The sequence below is a fragment of the Scomber japonicus genome, chromosome 18, assembly GCF_027409825.1.
Source record: "Scomber japonicus isolate fScoJap1 chromosome 18, fScoJap1.pri, whole genome shotgun sequence".
Taxonomy (NCBI): domain Eukaryota; kingdom Metazoa; phylum Chordata; class Actinopteri; order Scombriformes; family Scombridae; genus Scomber; species Scomber japonicus.
Genome location: NC_070595.1, coordinates 22,243,394 through 22,258,475, shown reverse-complemented (window position 1 = coordinate 22,258,475; position 15,082 = coordinate 22,243,394). Strand labels below are relative to the sequence as shown.

Here is a 15,082-nt window from a genome sequence, read left to right as displayed (position 1 = left end):
AGCTGGTACCGAATAAAATATCTGGTTCAGCTGTGCAAAAAGGGATTGTGGGAGCCTCCTCTTCTTCTTCTTCTTAGTGTTTATACGGTCGGTAATAGACTATGTTAGTGCATTAGGGCCCCCTCGTGGTCTGGAATGGTCACTGCTGTGGTTTAACAGGCCTTTTCTATATTCCTTTTTCATTTCCCTCTTTGCCTTTCATATTTTCTGCATTTATTTTATAAGCACATTTAATGTATCTTATGAATAATGTTTTGTTTAATCCACTTTTAACTATCCAGTAGTAATATTTCAGATTTTCTGCACATTGCACGTTCATTTTTATCTGTATGAGGGTATATTCTGTATGTAAATCTCAGGGACATTCACATGTATATAATATCAGGAACTTCAGCATATTGCACATTAAATATGCAATATTGCAGATGTATTTACATAAAGTATTTCATTTATTTTATCCTATTTTGTCTAACTTATTGTTGATTCTGCTTTTAGTACCCTTTCACCCTTACTCTGCTAAGTTTTTTTCACTGTGCCGCTTGTATCAATTTGAATTTCTCCCAAGAGAGGTCAATAAAGATACATCTTATTTCATCTTATCTTATCTTGTCTTATCTTATCTTATCTTATCTTATCTGTCTTACTGATAACTTTAATGTTTTACTTGCATATCTTTAAGAAATGTATTTAGTTTTTTTTTTCCCTTTTTTTGGAAATGCAACTGTATAATTGTGCCAGACTTGATGCTTTTATCCATGACTGACACAGTGTTAATATCAATATGATCAATTTCTGCAAGTCATTATTGGTGAGTATTTACCAGACGTGGTTTAAAATCTGAGTTTTCACTGCCATCTAGTGGTCATATTAAAAACTGCAACGCAATTAATTAAAATAAAAAAGTTAGATGGACAGGTTCAACTGTTTTCTAGTCTTAAACAACAGCCAGGTGCCCAAATGCACATTGAATAAGGTTTTTTCTTGCCATAATAATTCCTCTTGTTCATAGTGGTCATTAGAAGACCCCTTCATCATGCACTTACAAAGTCAGTGATGGGGGGCCAACAGTCCTCCTTTTTGCAAAAATGTATGTAAAAGTTTATCTGAAGTTAATATGAAGCTTCAGCTGTCCAAATGAGTGCAATGAAGTAGATATCGCTCAACTTTTTTAGTGTCAAAGTTCCTCTTTTTGTTACTGTACATCCACTGCAGCTCCACAGGGAAACACAAAGAGGGAACTTGACGGTTAAAAATATTGTAAACGTGGCAGGAAACTACTTTATGTGACTGACTGCTGATGCCTCATATCAACTTCAGATTTTGTTTTAATGCATTTTTGCACAAAATTACTGTGTGGACACCCTGTGGTTTTTGGCCCCCATCATTTAATAATGTCCCATAATCTATGTCAGAAATCATCACTTTAAAAGAAAATTGCACAGTGCAAATGAATGAAATTATCACACTTGTTGTTTTCAAGTAGCAAGGCGAGTGTCTGCAACTTGACATTATTCAGGAGGAGTAACAGATTATCGTAAATGTTATTATTATTATAGCTATGTGCAGACAACACTCCCCTACTAATGATGTGCATACAATGCAACAATACAGATGAGGTATGATACTTACTCTTCTCGTGAAAACTTTGATAGTTGAATGAAATAGAAGTTAATACATTTATGGGTATGGGACCAAATCATTTTGTTTTGCAAGTCTGAAGTGTTGCTTTACAAGGCACGATTCAACTTGAGTCTAAAGTCAGATCTCCACTGCTAAACTTTGAGCACAAAGCTTTGCACCATCTTAATCAACAATACATTTGCCTGAGATTGACTCCTATTTATTAATAAGTGAATGTGGAAGATTTCTCCTTCATGTGTAGCCATGTGAGGCATTTTCTATTGATTCCTGAGCAGCTTCACTAACTCACTGCCTTCCTCATTGGCATTTTAACTGTAACTGTATAGGAGAGAGAGAGAGTGTTATATTTTTTCCTAGCCACTAGATTGCTGCAATTTTGCCTGCTTTTAATTTATGAAGCAGTGACAGCTATGAATAAAACAAGAGAGTGATATATTGATAAGTTGTGTTTTCATACTGTAACTAAATTTATAGTATATCCTGTTTCGGTCAGTTTGAGGGGATCGGTTGAAAATGAGATGTGAAAAGTGAGCAGCAGAGAAGACATGTATTGACATATTTTTTTATCACAACAGAACAGATCAAAGACAAAATCTGGAGCTTATTATATCTTATTATGCACAAAATATTTTGATCACACAGCTGAAGAAGTTACATCTGAGCAGCTACAGTGTTTTAAGTGGTTCCATTTATGAATGTCCCACTAAATGTCGGCGCACCTGATTCACCACCATACACATGCAAATTAGGATCAAGATGTACTGCGAGGTGTTTTTTCAGATTACAGTTCTTTGTGAAACCCTTGCCGCATTTGATACAAACAAAAGGTTTTTCTCCGGTGTGTGTACGTTGATGCATATCGAGAGTGCATTTTTGAATAAAGCCCTTTCCACAAATAGGACAGCGGTACGGCTTCTCACCAGTGTGTGTGCGCTGGTGTGTGTACAAATGCCCTTTTTGAGCATATCTCTTTCCGCACAGTGTGCACCTGAATGGTTTCTCTCCCGTGTGACTTCTCTGGTGTATTTCGAGCTGGCTAAAGCATCTGAAACTCTTGCCACACTGCAAGCAGCCAAACCTCTTGGCGGCAGAGTTCCTCAGATTGTGTATCTTCATATTCCTGAGCACGCTCACACTTTGGGAGGCAACATTAGGAGGTAAGCTTTTCCCAGTCTCTAGGTTTGTGTGTGCGGGTGTGAGCTGTGGATTCCATTGGGTGTCTCTCCTTCCTGATCCGATGAAAGACGACTGGGTACTCAGAGCCACAAAACTGTCAGTAAACATTGGCTGCTGATGCTCTGAGACGGGTTTGAGACGTTGGATCACATCTGGACACTTCTGGGTGTCTGTGAGTGTTTCCCTTCCTGTTGACAGAATAGAAGCTTGTTAAAAATTTGGGGGAAAAACTGGTAAAACATGTGTCTGCTGCTGCAATTTGGACTCTTTCAGAACGATATATCTAAAACACATTTTATGAAGAGCATGAAAGTTAATTTTCAACCCTGGTGGCAGTAGTTTGACAAAATTATCAACTTGCAGCACATTTTAAGATACTATTATTATTATTCGTACCCTTACATTTACATTTTACACATTGCTGCACAACCAAACTTGAATTAAAACTCACTGTTTTCACTTGTTCTATCTTGTTCAGGCACTCTATTGTCCTCCTCTGATGGCTCCTCCTTTACCACTATCAGCTCAGGCTGCTCTTTCAGTGGATTTGGCAGCTAATGAGTAAACAGCATGGGAATTAAAAGATAAAGAGTAATATAATGGTATAGTACTGTATGATGATTATAGTGCAGAACTTACTTCAGTTGCAGAATGCTCTTCAGTGAGATGCAAACTGCTTGTCTCTGTGGAGGAACCTATGTTTTCCCATGGACTCTCACTAGGATGCAGAAAACTAAGAATAAATAAGGGTGCAGCTGGCAGCAAAGGTTATGATTCTTAATGTGTCAGTCCACAAATCCACACAGACATATGATCTACCTAAAGGCTAAACACGGGAGTCAACAAGCCTACCTTTTTATGGCAGGTCTTGTCCTGTCAGGTTCTAATATAGCGTTTGATGAATCGTCCCTCAGCACTGAGCAGGCTGCTGCTGCTGCGTCTTGTCTGCTCCCCTGTGCAATATAAAGCAATTTCTCCATCAGCTGCAGTTTCTCTGTCAGTGAGGCTATTTCATTCCGCCCTCGAGTTATCTCTATTTTCAGCATCTTCGACTCGATCTCCACCAGTTTGCTTATTTCCATTACAGCTGTTTTGGATAAGGCGTCCATAATGGAGACGAGCTGTGTCTGGAAAGAGAAGACTGTCGACATGTTTTTTGTTTTTTTTTCCAGATCTCCGTAGCTTCCCAACACACCGGATGATGAGTTGTTGCAGTCAGGAGGTCTCAATGTTTCACAATAAAAAGATGTAGTTACAATGTAATAATGCACGGCAGGATCCTTGTGTGCATGCTCACAGGACGCGTGACTGTGTTTAGAGAGGAAACACTGTGTCCATCTACCGGGTGGGAGGAAACCTTACAACTTTACATCAAAATTACAACTTATATCTGTTATATTGTCACAACTTCTACTGACTTCAGTATCAATCTCTGTTGTGTAAAATCCCCACAGTTCTTCCTTAGAGTTTTATGAATCACCTCTTTCAACTCACTAAGGTGACTTTTCGTTGCAGCCACTAGTCGGTGGACTTCATCACCCACAATGCAGTGTGATCCAAACACAGACGGGGATTGGCTATTTGTTCCAGGAAGTATCGCATCCAATTAATGTTTGCCGACTAAAAATCCTCCTCATGACAGTCTCCTCTTGAGGGTCTCATTCAGTGGGTAAACACTCTTTTGTTCACCCCAACAAATTGTGAGAGATTAAATGTTTGTTTTAGATGTTAAAAAATGTGAATTGTTGCTTCCTCGTTTTTCCATTGTTGGATAATAGTATACCGCGTTGTATCAGCTGGGGGTTGTAGTTTTAATCCCCAAGCAGACCTCTTTCTACGCCAGCCTACAATACTTTAAATTTAAATGAACTTTAGCAGTGTTTAAAGTGAAGCCACCTCAGTGTAATTCAGAGTATCCAGTGTTTGCAGACATCACCATGACTTGCAAAACCGTGTGGTAATTTACTTCCTTATACATTGCTCAAAAAAAATCCTTTCTTCTTCTCTCTTTCAGCCAGTCACACCTGCGTTGAGACCAGACGGAGCGTTATCATGGCTGGCAGAAGAGTCGTAGTCTTCCCCTCTTCAGCGGAGCTCGGTCCAGCTCTGGCCCAGCTGGTGACATCTCGGGCGGATAAAGCCATCGCTTCTCGTGGCAGGTTTACTCTGGGTCTCTCTGGAGGAAGCCTGGTGTCCATGCTCAGTAAAGAGCTACTGGCCATGTCTGACCTGGACTGCAGCAAGTGGGTGGCTGGTTTCTGTGACGAGAGAGTGGTTTCCTTTGATGATCCTGACAGCACGTATGGGCTGTACAAGGTAGCTGTTGTTTGTCTGCATGCATCGTGGTGACATTTATTTTAGTTGCTTTAGTAGGCCTAATAAAATGTAACCTGTTGATTTCCTTTCCAGAATCAGTTTTTTTCTAAGGTTAACATCCCTGACAGTGGGATCTTAGCCATTGACCCCTCACTTCCTGTGAACGAGTGTGCAGAGGATTATACCTGCAAACTGAAGAAGGTACAATATCTATTATATATATATATCTTTACTTTCTATCTATACGTTCTGGTTATAAAGTCATACATGCATCGACTGTGTTGGATTTTCATGGTATACAGATTTGCAGTAATGTTTTACTACTTTCAAACACACAGACATTCCCAGATGATGAGTTCCCCATGTTTGACCTGTTACTGCTGGGTATGGGTCCTGATGGACACACCTGTTCCCTCTTCCCGGACCACCCTCTGCTAGAGGTGAGGGACGCACTATGACACATTTCCTGTATGTCTGTTGAATACTTATGAAAGAGGATAAAAAGATGTTCTTGCTCATTTGCTTAGTTGATCTCTATGATTCAATCAGCAGGCATGGTCATGGCTTGCATACAATCTTCACATTTTTCATATTTCAGTAAAAGTAAACATGTTTCCCTCTTTGTGACTCTACAAAACTACAAACAGTTTTGAACCATCAGTCCAGCATGTGGATGTTCAACCATGTTGGACAATGTTATTCTTTTTTTAGGAATGTCTCCATATTTGCAACTAGTCATTACATTGCTGGGCAGTTTTGTATGTCTGTAAATATAATCTCTCAGTTATATATATTTTTCTGCTGTAGGCATATGAAGCACTTTATTTCATTTAAATCCAACAGGCCTACTAATTAGGATCTGGAAGCACATCAGGGTTTGATGTGGTTCCTGACTCCTGAAAGAACCATTCTTTTCAAGACACTCCCTCAACTATGTATGGATCATTGATAGGTTTTGATTTAGGCACAACTTGTGATTTTCACTATCATTCCTCAGTGCATGTCTGTGAGGCAATCTTCTTCATGTTGCATCAAATATTTGACAGCTCCAGTAGAGTTCTATGTTGTGGTTCTCATTCTCACTTTTTGCACCTGTATTCATTAAAAGTGATAGATGATTGGGTTTATTTGTACCCCGTATTCAGGAAACTAAGAAGATTGTTGCTCCCATAAGCGACTCTCCCAAGCCCCCGCCACAGCGTGTAACCATGACTTTTCCAGTGGTGAACTCTGCACGCTGTGTGGCTTTTGTGTCAACTGGAGGAAGCAAAGCACCAGTTTTAAAGGTACATTTTGTTTCATTTTCACAGCGCAAAAAAATCCACTTAGACTAAAAGAAAGGGTAAAGAGAAAAAAAAACAGAACAATGCCCAAAAAACTAAAAACAAAAACATGCACAGTATTGTTAAAATGCAGATTGCAGGGTGCAACACTATACAATCTGTGGTTCAAACATTACAGTTGACAGATGACCTGGGAACACAAAAAAACATGTAAACAAATAAAATGAAAAAAAGATGAACATGAGTACAAATGTATGCATATAGTCCAACACAGATAATTAAAAAAACAACAAAATAATCAAGAGATCAGCAGTTTTTTTTTATAATCCCCTGGCCCAGCAGAAAAGAGTGTGTACTACTGAGTTATGTAACATGCTATTGTGTTATAACATAGTGATTGTTTTCTTGTAGGAGGTGCTGGAGGGTAGAGAAGGTCCAGCATTCCCAGCAGCCCGTGTTGTCCCGACTAACGGCGAGCTGTTCTGGCTTGTTGATGACCCTGCAGCTGCCTCTTTAACTATCCAGGTGGAGAGGCCGAGCTCAGGGGCCAAACTGTAGAGTTTTCTATCTACTGAATAAAGGCAGGAGGGCAAGTGAATGAAGAAACTTGGGGAAAATAACACACTGTACATTCCTACTTTCAACTGAGTGATGTCAGTTTATGTTGATGATGGAGTGAGATAGGATTCGGTGTAAACATAAAAACATGTAGGAGGATTTTCCAGGTATTGGAGCTTGGTGCGTGTGGTTCTAGTCGTATCCAAGGGAGGTTTAATAAAATACTGTGATGGAATTTAGATAAGAAAAGATAAAAGTAAGGGGGGAAAAAATAAAAGTAGCTCTTGTGGTTGACACCCTTTCACACTGTTAACACTAGAAATCATTTAGAAATTGACTTCTGTTCATTAACCATCCATGGCACTTATTTTCATTATAAAGTAAAAAATAAAATGTTAATTGAACTCTATTGGCTTATGTGTTTACTGCTTTACTGCGCGGTCACGCTTAGTCCATCCCCTTTAAGACCGCCCAACCCCTTTAAATCGCTGTGTAGTCACATCAGGAGTCGATGGTGCTGATTTAGTTTTTCTGTGATGACCGTGCATATTAAAGACACAGTTTTTCTATAGCCACAACCCTTTTTTTAAGTTGTTTTATTTTTACATTTCTTAATTTACTGTTGCAATGCACGGTCTGGCTGGGTTCGCCTGCCTCCCGGCCACCCTGGTCCTCTTGCTCCTGTCCAGCTGCAGACCAGTCGGGGGATATTTTGCAGAGGAGCGCTGGAGCCCGGAGTCTCCGCTGCTTGCTCCCCGGGTCCTCGTCGCCCTCATCTGCCGGAACTCCGAGCATTCTTTGCCGCATTTCCTCGGTACTATTGAGCGCCTCAACTATCCAAAGGATCGCATGGCTTTGTGGTAAGTCCTTCCTGGAGGAGGTAGGAGTTTTTAAATAGCATCCCAAAAAGTTTTACTCTATAACTATTTTTACATAGCTGCACTTCTGGTTGTGCAGCTGAGATTTGGAATTTGGGGCAGAGTTTTTTTTTTTTTTTTTTTTTTTAAAGAAAGGGGTGGACTTCAGAGTATGTCAAGGTAAATGGTGATTATGTAGCCAAAAATAGTCAGAAGTTCACAAAAGTTACCAACAAGCAGCAAACCAACGAAGAGCTACTTCTGAGTTCACATCACGAATAAAGTATCACTTTATTTTGGACAGAGGTGAGAACATCTGCACTGGGAAGCGTAGATTGATCTGTATACGTGGAGGGGAGGGGACGTATTGCTTTGGCCACGAGGGGAGCTACATGGTTTAACATACAAATCCTAACAAAGTGAATTATTGTTGTGTCTACAGTCCATTAACACACATTCAGGTTACCTCCAGTTGCCTCCAGTTAGCATTACCTCCTGACTACCAGTTAGACCAATATATAGTTGAGTGATTGACCCTTCTGTGAAGATATTTGATGCCATCACTATATGTGGAACTTGACAGAGCAACCTTGAATATTCACCTTACATGATTACAATGATCATGGAAACTAAAAGCTAGTTGTATTATGCAGTTTTATTGCTCCCTCAGCTGCTTGTTTCTGCAGGCCACACTCCTCCAGATTTAATGCACCCTATCTGTCTTCACCCTAAACTTTTATAGACTGTTACAGACCTTTTAAACATATAGGCTATATAACATGCTTAGACACAAACTGAGGGAATGAAAGAAAGGTGTTTGGCACATAATAACTGAACCACATGCTCCTAACTAACAGCCCACCCGTGCTCATAGCCGCAGAGCTCTGAGCAATTTGCATGAGTGCTTTCAAGGCTCACAGAGGTCTGCTCCTCACTCACCAGCTTACTGGAGACGTATCATTTTATTCACTAGTGTAATGTGAGTGAACCTCTTGGCTCCTTTTTTTTTTGTTTAGTTGTCATAAGACACTTCTGTAAATGTTAATTTAAGGGAAAATCTCATTTTGACATCAACTGCAAACACATTAAGCCACATCTGGGAAAATGCAAACAGCTGTTGGATGTTGTAAACAATCTACACTGTATGAGATACACTGAAGCTTTTTGCAGCTGCCTGTAAGTACACCAAAGCCTCAGAATCTAAATTACTTTCAAGTGTAATTTAAATCTTTCCTCTCTGCAATTAGTCTTGAATGTTTTCACCACTGGAACAACATTAAAATAGACCTAAACCCTCTTTTCAATGTACAGAACTCAAAACTATGCTTTGAACTAATTATCTGAGCTGAACATGAGGAGGATGAGTCATTGCAATTTATCATTTGAGGATTTGAAAGGTTGGACAACAGGAGTGAGGGAAAAATGGTTTAGCAAGAAGCTGCAGTGTTCTCCCAAAATTCATGGGAAATCTGTCTTAGTAAAAAAACATCAAATTCAGATAGTCAAGATAGTCTTCCACAGAAAAGACTTCTGACCTTCAACACAACCTGGCTACAGAGCGAAAGGCTGTGGGTGTTGTGTTGTGTCATTCCCCGCTTTCTTGGTTGTGAGTTTCAGACAGATGGGAGGACTCGTGGCTTGTTTTCATTCCTCGGAATAAGTACATCAAACATGCAAGCTATCCAACTTTTTCATTTGTCTCACACATGGCTTTAGCCAGATCAGATCATTTCCTTTTCTTCTGAGCTATTTCAGGCAAACGTTTCGCCTCTGTTATGTTGATGATCAAAACATGATATGCTATAAGCTGGATGAACAATGTTTTTGTTCTGTGATGTTAGTATCAATAACACCTGTGTTAGTTCCCACAGCTGCAGACAATGAGCCCACAGAAAGTGAACGTTGTGTCATTGTTACTTGAGTAGTGGTGTTGCTTTTGCTTGAATCCAGTGCAGCATTAGCACTACATTCAACTAGGGCCTGACCAATACAGGCTTTTTTGGGGCTGATACTAGTAAAAGAATTCTGATATTGATATCTTAGACCAGGGGTGTCAAACTCATTTTCATTCAAGGGCCACATACAGTCCAATTTGATCTAATGTGGGCCGGATTATTAAAAAGATGGAAGGAAGGAAGGAAGGAAGGCAGGAAGGAAGGAAAAGAAGACGGGAAGGAAAAAAGAAAGAAAGAAAGAAAGGGAGGAAGGACAGAAGTAAGGAAGGAAAAAAAGACAAGAAGGAAAGTACATATATGTAATGGAGGCATGATATTTGTATAAAATTACATCAGTGCATTGAAACAGTACACTTCACTGGGATTCGAATAATTATAAATAACTTTAAATAAAAGTATATTAACAAGAACATATATATTAAACTTGAATTAAGAAAAATGAACAAAATATACATGAAATGACTAAAGTGACTAAATATATTTAAAGAAAATATCTGTCAATATGTTTCTGATATATTTAATAGGCCAATATCAGTTGGCCGTTATATCGGTGGGGCTCTACATTCAACCATTATTACTGTTTTCCATTTATTGGCCTTATTTATTCATAATGTTCAATTTGAGGTCGAATACAGTTTGTTGTGATCATTGCCATTTGTTGTGATTTAACAGGGTAGCAACTGATCATAACGAGGACAACACCACAAGTATTCTGCGCAACTGGCTTGTCAAGGTGCAAAGCTTGTACCATTATGTGGAGTGGCGGCCAAAACTGATTCCCAGGTGGGTGTCTAATGTTATCGGTGAAATGTTGTATAGGTGGTGAAAAGGCGAACAGAGCAAATAAACAGTCTGTAAAAAATGTCTCCTGCAGAAACTATGAGGATGAAGACGGTCCAAAACAGTGGACAGATTCCCGTTATGAGCATGTTATGAAGCTTCGTCAAGTAGCGCTTGAGTCAGCTCGTGAGATGTGGGCGGACTACTTTATGGTAGGCTAACATAACTACACTTTACAAGCATATAAGAAACAACAATAACACTGAAATCCCTTCCATCATAAACACTGAGCCAACACTCCAGCCTAGAGATTAAACAATAAAACACTGGGTTTTATTGGTCAATAATAGAAGCAGAAGGATAAGTACAGGGTCATATCCAAAGCACAATGGCAATTGCAGTTTAAGCACTGAGAAGGGTGTTGAAAATTGACCCAGTTATATATTTTTCTGGCCATTATGGTTAAAATTTATCTCATCCAGCACAAAGATTGACTCAACACAAACTTTATTTTAAAATGCAGCTCTGTGCACATTACTATTTATATTCTCCAGCACAACCCACATTGTCAGCTTAAGTGCTGTATAATTTCGAAGCAGAGTACATCCAAAATTGCAATAATTTTGCACTACAAATCTTTGAAAATGCTCTTTGCCTTATCCCTTGAAAAACAGACTTTATGTTATGTAAATGAATAGTCTGTGTATTTTTCTAACTACCTAATTTCCCTCATTTAACCTTCATGACTTGTTCAGCACTTTCTCCGAAGATGTGTTAATTACATGTTTCCTTGGCAAACACAGTTCACTGTTTTTCCTCTCTTCCTTGTGTAGTTGGTGGACTGCGATAACCTCCTCACCAATCCAGATGTGCTGTGGAAGCTCATGAAAGAGAATAAGACCATTATCGCTCCAATGCTCGAATCCCGTGCAGCTTACTCAAACTTCTGGTGTGCAATGACCTCAGAGGTACTGTTTTGTGGGTGTCCATGCTTATGTATGTCAAGTGTTTTCAAAAAGCTTTGTTCCTTTCTTGACCTCAACTGTTAATTGAATCCTGTTCTTCAGGGTTACTATAGGCGCACCCCTGCTTACTTGCCCATGAGGAAGCGTGCACGGAAGGGTTGTTTTGCAGTTCCCATGGTCCACTCCACCTTCCTGGTAGACCTCAGGAAAGAGGCGTCCAGGGACCTGGTCTTTCACCCCCCGCACCCAAAATACAACTGGGCTTTCGATGACATCATTGTGTTTGCTTTCTCTGCTCGGATGGCAGGTATAAGAAGGGACACATTTCACATCAACCGTTTTATCTGAAATTGCGCAACTTGAGAGTGTGAAAACATTTCCATCTTCTGCTTTTTACAGATGTTCAAATGTTTGTATGTAACAAAGAGATCTATGGTTACTTCCCTGTACCACTGCGATCCCACAATACTTTGCAAGATGAAGCTGATAGCTTCTTGCACACCGTGCTGGAGGTGAATGGTGAGTCACTTACATTTATAATGAGGACTTTCTTTTTTTGTGTCCATCTCCTATTTTTTCGATTGGCTTGACATCGTTATTCTACTATCTTCTGCTTCAACTCATAACTTTCAGCATGGGTTTCTATATATAATTTTATTCCATTTCTGCATCCATCTTCCCTCTCATTGTGTAGTGCGAAATCCCCCAGTGATGCCTTCCCAATACATACATGTTCCTAGCAAACAACCTGACAAACTGGGCTTTGATGAGGTGAGTGACGAGTGATGTGAAGATGGTATCTGCAAAAATGGCTGTCCTTCCACTTCTGTCCTAAATATTTCCCTCTGCTGTCAGAAATATGCAGTTACATTGACTGGCTCCACATGTTGCTCCACCTGCAGGTGTTCATGATAAACCTGCAGAGGCGGACTGACCGCAGAGAACGTATGATGAGAGCATTGCACGAGCAGGGCATCACTTGTAAGGTCACTGCAGCTGTAGATGGAAAGTAAGTTCAGTTACTCAAAGTTAAATGAATACTTAAGATTGATTTAGTACCTAGTAACCACTAATATCTGCCCCTTCTCATTACTCTTTTGTTACATTTCTTCTTCTCTATGTCAGAGCGATGAATGTCAGTGAAATTCATGATATGGGCATTCATATGCTTCCTGGATACAGTGATCCTTATCACGAGCGCCCACTAACAAAGGGAGAGCTGGGTTGCTTCCTTTCCCACTATAACATCTGGAAAGAGGTGAACTCCAGAAGCCAACACTTGGTTTTCAGCAGATAATGAAATCAATCCAAACATTTGTGAACCAGACAGATGCCTAACTCATTGAAAAATGTGGGGGTTTTTTTCTTAAGATTGTAGAGCGAGGCTTGAAAACATCTCTGGTGATTGAAGATGACCTGCGTTTTGAGATCTTTTTCAAACGTCGCTTGATGAACTTGATGAGTGAAATAGAGGAAGAGGGACTGGACTGGGATCTCATGTAAGTTTATGTCTTTTAATTATAGCTCGTTTATCATAAGTACGCAATTGCTTCTCACCTCTCCTTTCTCTTTTTTTTTCTTCCAGTTATATTGGTCGGAAAAGAATGCAAGTGGACCACCCAGAGAAAGCTGTTCCTAATATACACAACTTAGTGGAAGCTGACTATTCATATTGGACATTAGGCTATATGATGTCATTACAAGGTGCAGAGAAGCTCATGAAAGCAGAACCATTAAAGAGAGTTTTACCAGTTGATGAGTTTCTTCCCATCATGTATGATAAACACCCTGTGTAAGTGTTTGCACTGCAGTGTAAATATACATTAGTTACACTTCTGCTGACTTTTGCCTGTTTTATTGATTTCTTTACATTTCCGTCTCTTTCACAGGTCTGACTACATGGACCAGTTTGAGACCAGGGACCTGCTGGCATTTTCAGCAGAGCCCCTTCTAGTGTATCCAACTCACTACACCGGTGATTCAGGTTACATCAGCGACACAGAAACTTCCACAGTGTGGGACAATGATAAGGTTCGTACAGACTGGGACAGAGCACGCTCAGGAAAAACTCGGGAGCAAGCTAAGATCAGCACCGAGGCACAGAACTCAGATGTGCTCCAGTCTCCTTTGGACAGCACAGCACGGGAGGAGCTATGAAAGCAACAGAGGAGGCGCACAGGGCTAATCACATTAGTTTTTAAATTACATTTCATTTTGGTACACTTGATTTTCTTGCATCACAGCAGGGATGTGACAAGTTAAAAAGGGATCAGGTGTGTTTTCTATCACATCCATTTTTACTTTTTACCTTATAAAGGCACTAGACTTGCCATATGGAATGGCATTTGCAGTACCCAACTCCTGTCTGTCATACAGAAATGAACCTATGTATTAGAAAAGAACTTAATTGGACTGTTATATTTCAGTCTTTGGACAGTTAGCTTTTTGTCATAATTTGGCATTACACTGTGAAATGGGATTCATATCCTACAAATGAATTAGGCTACAATATGTCACTGAACAAAATCCAGACTTAAACTGGCATTTATGTCTTCCATCTAACCAGCAGTTAGTCTAAGCTCATTGGTTTCTGTTATGAAAACTGCAGGAGGAGAAACATCTGCATGTACTTTGTTTTGATCTTTAGTGTTTTCTCTTTCTAAACACCCTTGTCATTTGAATAGTCACCTACCAACACGGTACCTACCAAGTACTTACAGCTTAGCTTTACAGAACCCAAAGAAAACTGTTTGTGTAACCCCTAATCATCGATTTACAGTGCTACTGTAGATTATAAACTTTTAGTTTGTACTCCACAGTTATTCCTGTGTCTGTTATTCCTGTGTCCCTTGGTACTACTTCTGTATTGTATCCAGACCAATACCACCAACCAGCTGTGTTGACAGGATTATAGGCGAGGCAAACCATTGTACACGCCTCAGACTTGGCGGTTTTGGAGGAACATGGTTACAAATGCCCTTCGTGGTCCCTCAGAAAGACTTCACACAGGCACAGCTAAACACATATCAGTCAGTCACTCCACCTCTTAATCACACCCCACTATTTAATCTAAATTTGGGCAACTTGGGTGAGTAAGACTTGATAAATGGCTTCTGCAAGGAGATAAGATGTAAAGTTTGGATCATCTTGTTTTTTGCAGCTTATTTGTTCTGTCCTGGTTTTCACTCGCATGGCTACACTAATGCACCCAAGAAATTGATTTCAGCTGGTTAATGTATGTTCACCCACAGATCATTTACAATCATGTTTGTGGTCCATTGTGCCAACAACAAATAATAAAATGTTATATTTTTAAAAAAGTTGAATATGTGAATACTGTGATTGGATGTGCACTATCATTACTAAGCAATTGTTCTCTGTTAATGTAGGTTGTGTCCATTTAACTTATGACAGGGGAATGCTGTTGACAATTATAGTATACTGTGATGACAAGTAGGTATGAGAAACAGTTAACTTCCTAGGAGCAAAAGCACTGCAGCACTGAGCTTGTGTTCACTTGTTGTATCTAGATTACCCTCAAGGTGTCATCA

The 15,082-nt window shown here is 39.7% G+C and overlaps 3 protein-coding genes across 4 annotated transcripts; 2 read left to right on the top strand and 1 right to left on the bottom strand.

Annotated features, from left to right (window-relative positions):
- Positions 1-2,234: 2,234 nt before the first annotated feature.
- LOC128379542 (zinc finger and SCAN domain-containing protein 2-like) lies at positions 2,235-4,046 on the bottom strand. The gene is made up of 4 exons (XM_053339212.1): positions 3,670-4,046; positions 3,457-3,535; positions 3,269-3,371; positions 2,235-3,005 (listed from the first exon to the last, which is right to left on the bottom strand). Exons 1-4 carry the CDS (start codon positions 3,966-3,968, stop codon positions 2,317-2,319), a joined length of 1,170 nt encoding a protein of 389 aa, XP_053195187.1. The 5' UTR covers positions 3,969-4,046; the 3' UTR covers positions 2,235-2,316.
- Positions 4,047-4,405: 359 nt separating this feature from the next.
- On the top strand, positions 4,406-7,027 carry pgls (6-phosphogluconolactonase). 2 transcript variants are annotated; one of them, XM_053339231.1, is made up of 6 exons: positions 4,406-4,482; positions 4,832-5,133; positions 5,227-5,334; positions 5,472-5,573; positions 6,279-6,419; positions 6,828-7,027. In XM_053339231.1, the coding sequence occupies exons 2-6, from the start codon at positions 4,870-4,872 to the stop codon at positions 6,972-6,974; spliced, it is 762 nt and encodes a 253-aa protein (XP_053195206.1). In that variant the 5' UTR covers positions 4,406-4,482; positions 4,832-4,869; the 3' UTR covers positions 6,975-7,027. The 2 variants fall into 2 exon arrangements, with proteins under 2 accessions (XP_053195206.1, XP_053195205.1); XM_053339230.1 differs by having other exon boundaries at positions 4,433-4,486.
- Positions 7,028-7,136: 109 nt separating this feature from the next.
- Positions 7,137-14,845, top strand: colgalt1a (collagen beta(1-O)galactosyltransferase 1a). Its single transcript, XM_053339183.1, has 12 exons — positions 7,137-7,834; positions 10,459-10,569; positions 10,661-10,778; positions 11,400-11,534; positions 11,634-11,838; positions 11,931-12,050; positions 12,226-12,302; positions 12,434-12,540; positions 12,657-12,789; positions 12,903-13,030; positions 13,117-13,323; positions 13,421-14,845. Exons 1-12 carry the CDS (start codon positions 7,602-7,604, stop codon positions 13,686-13,688), a joined length of 1,842 nt encoding a protein of 613 aa, XP_053195158.1. The 5' UTR covers positions 7,137-7,601; the 3' UTR covers positions 13,689-14,845.
- Positions 14,846-15,082: the final 237 nt, after the last annotated feature.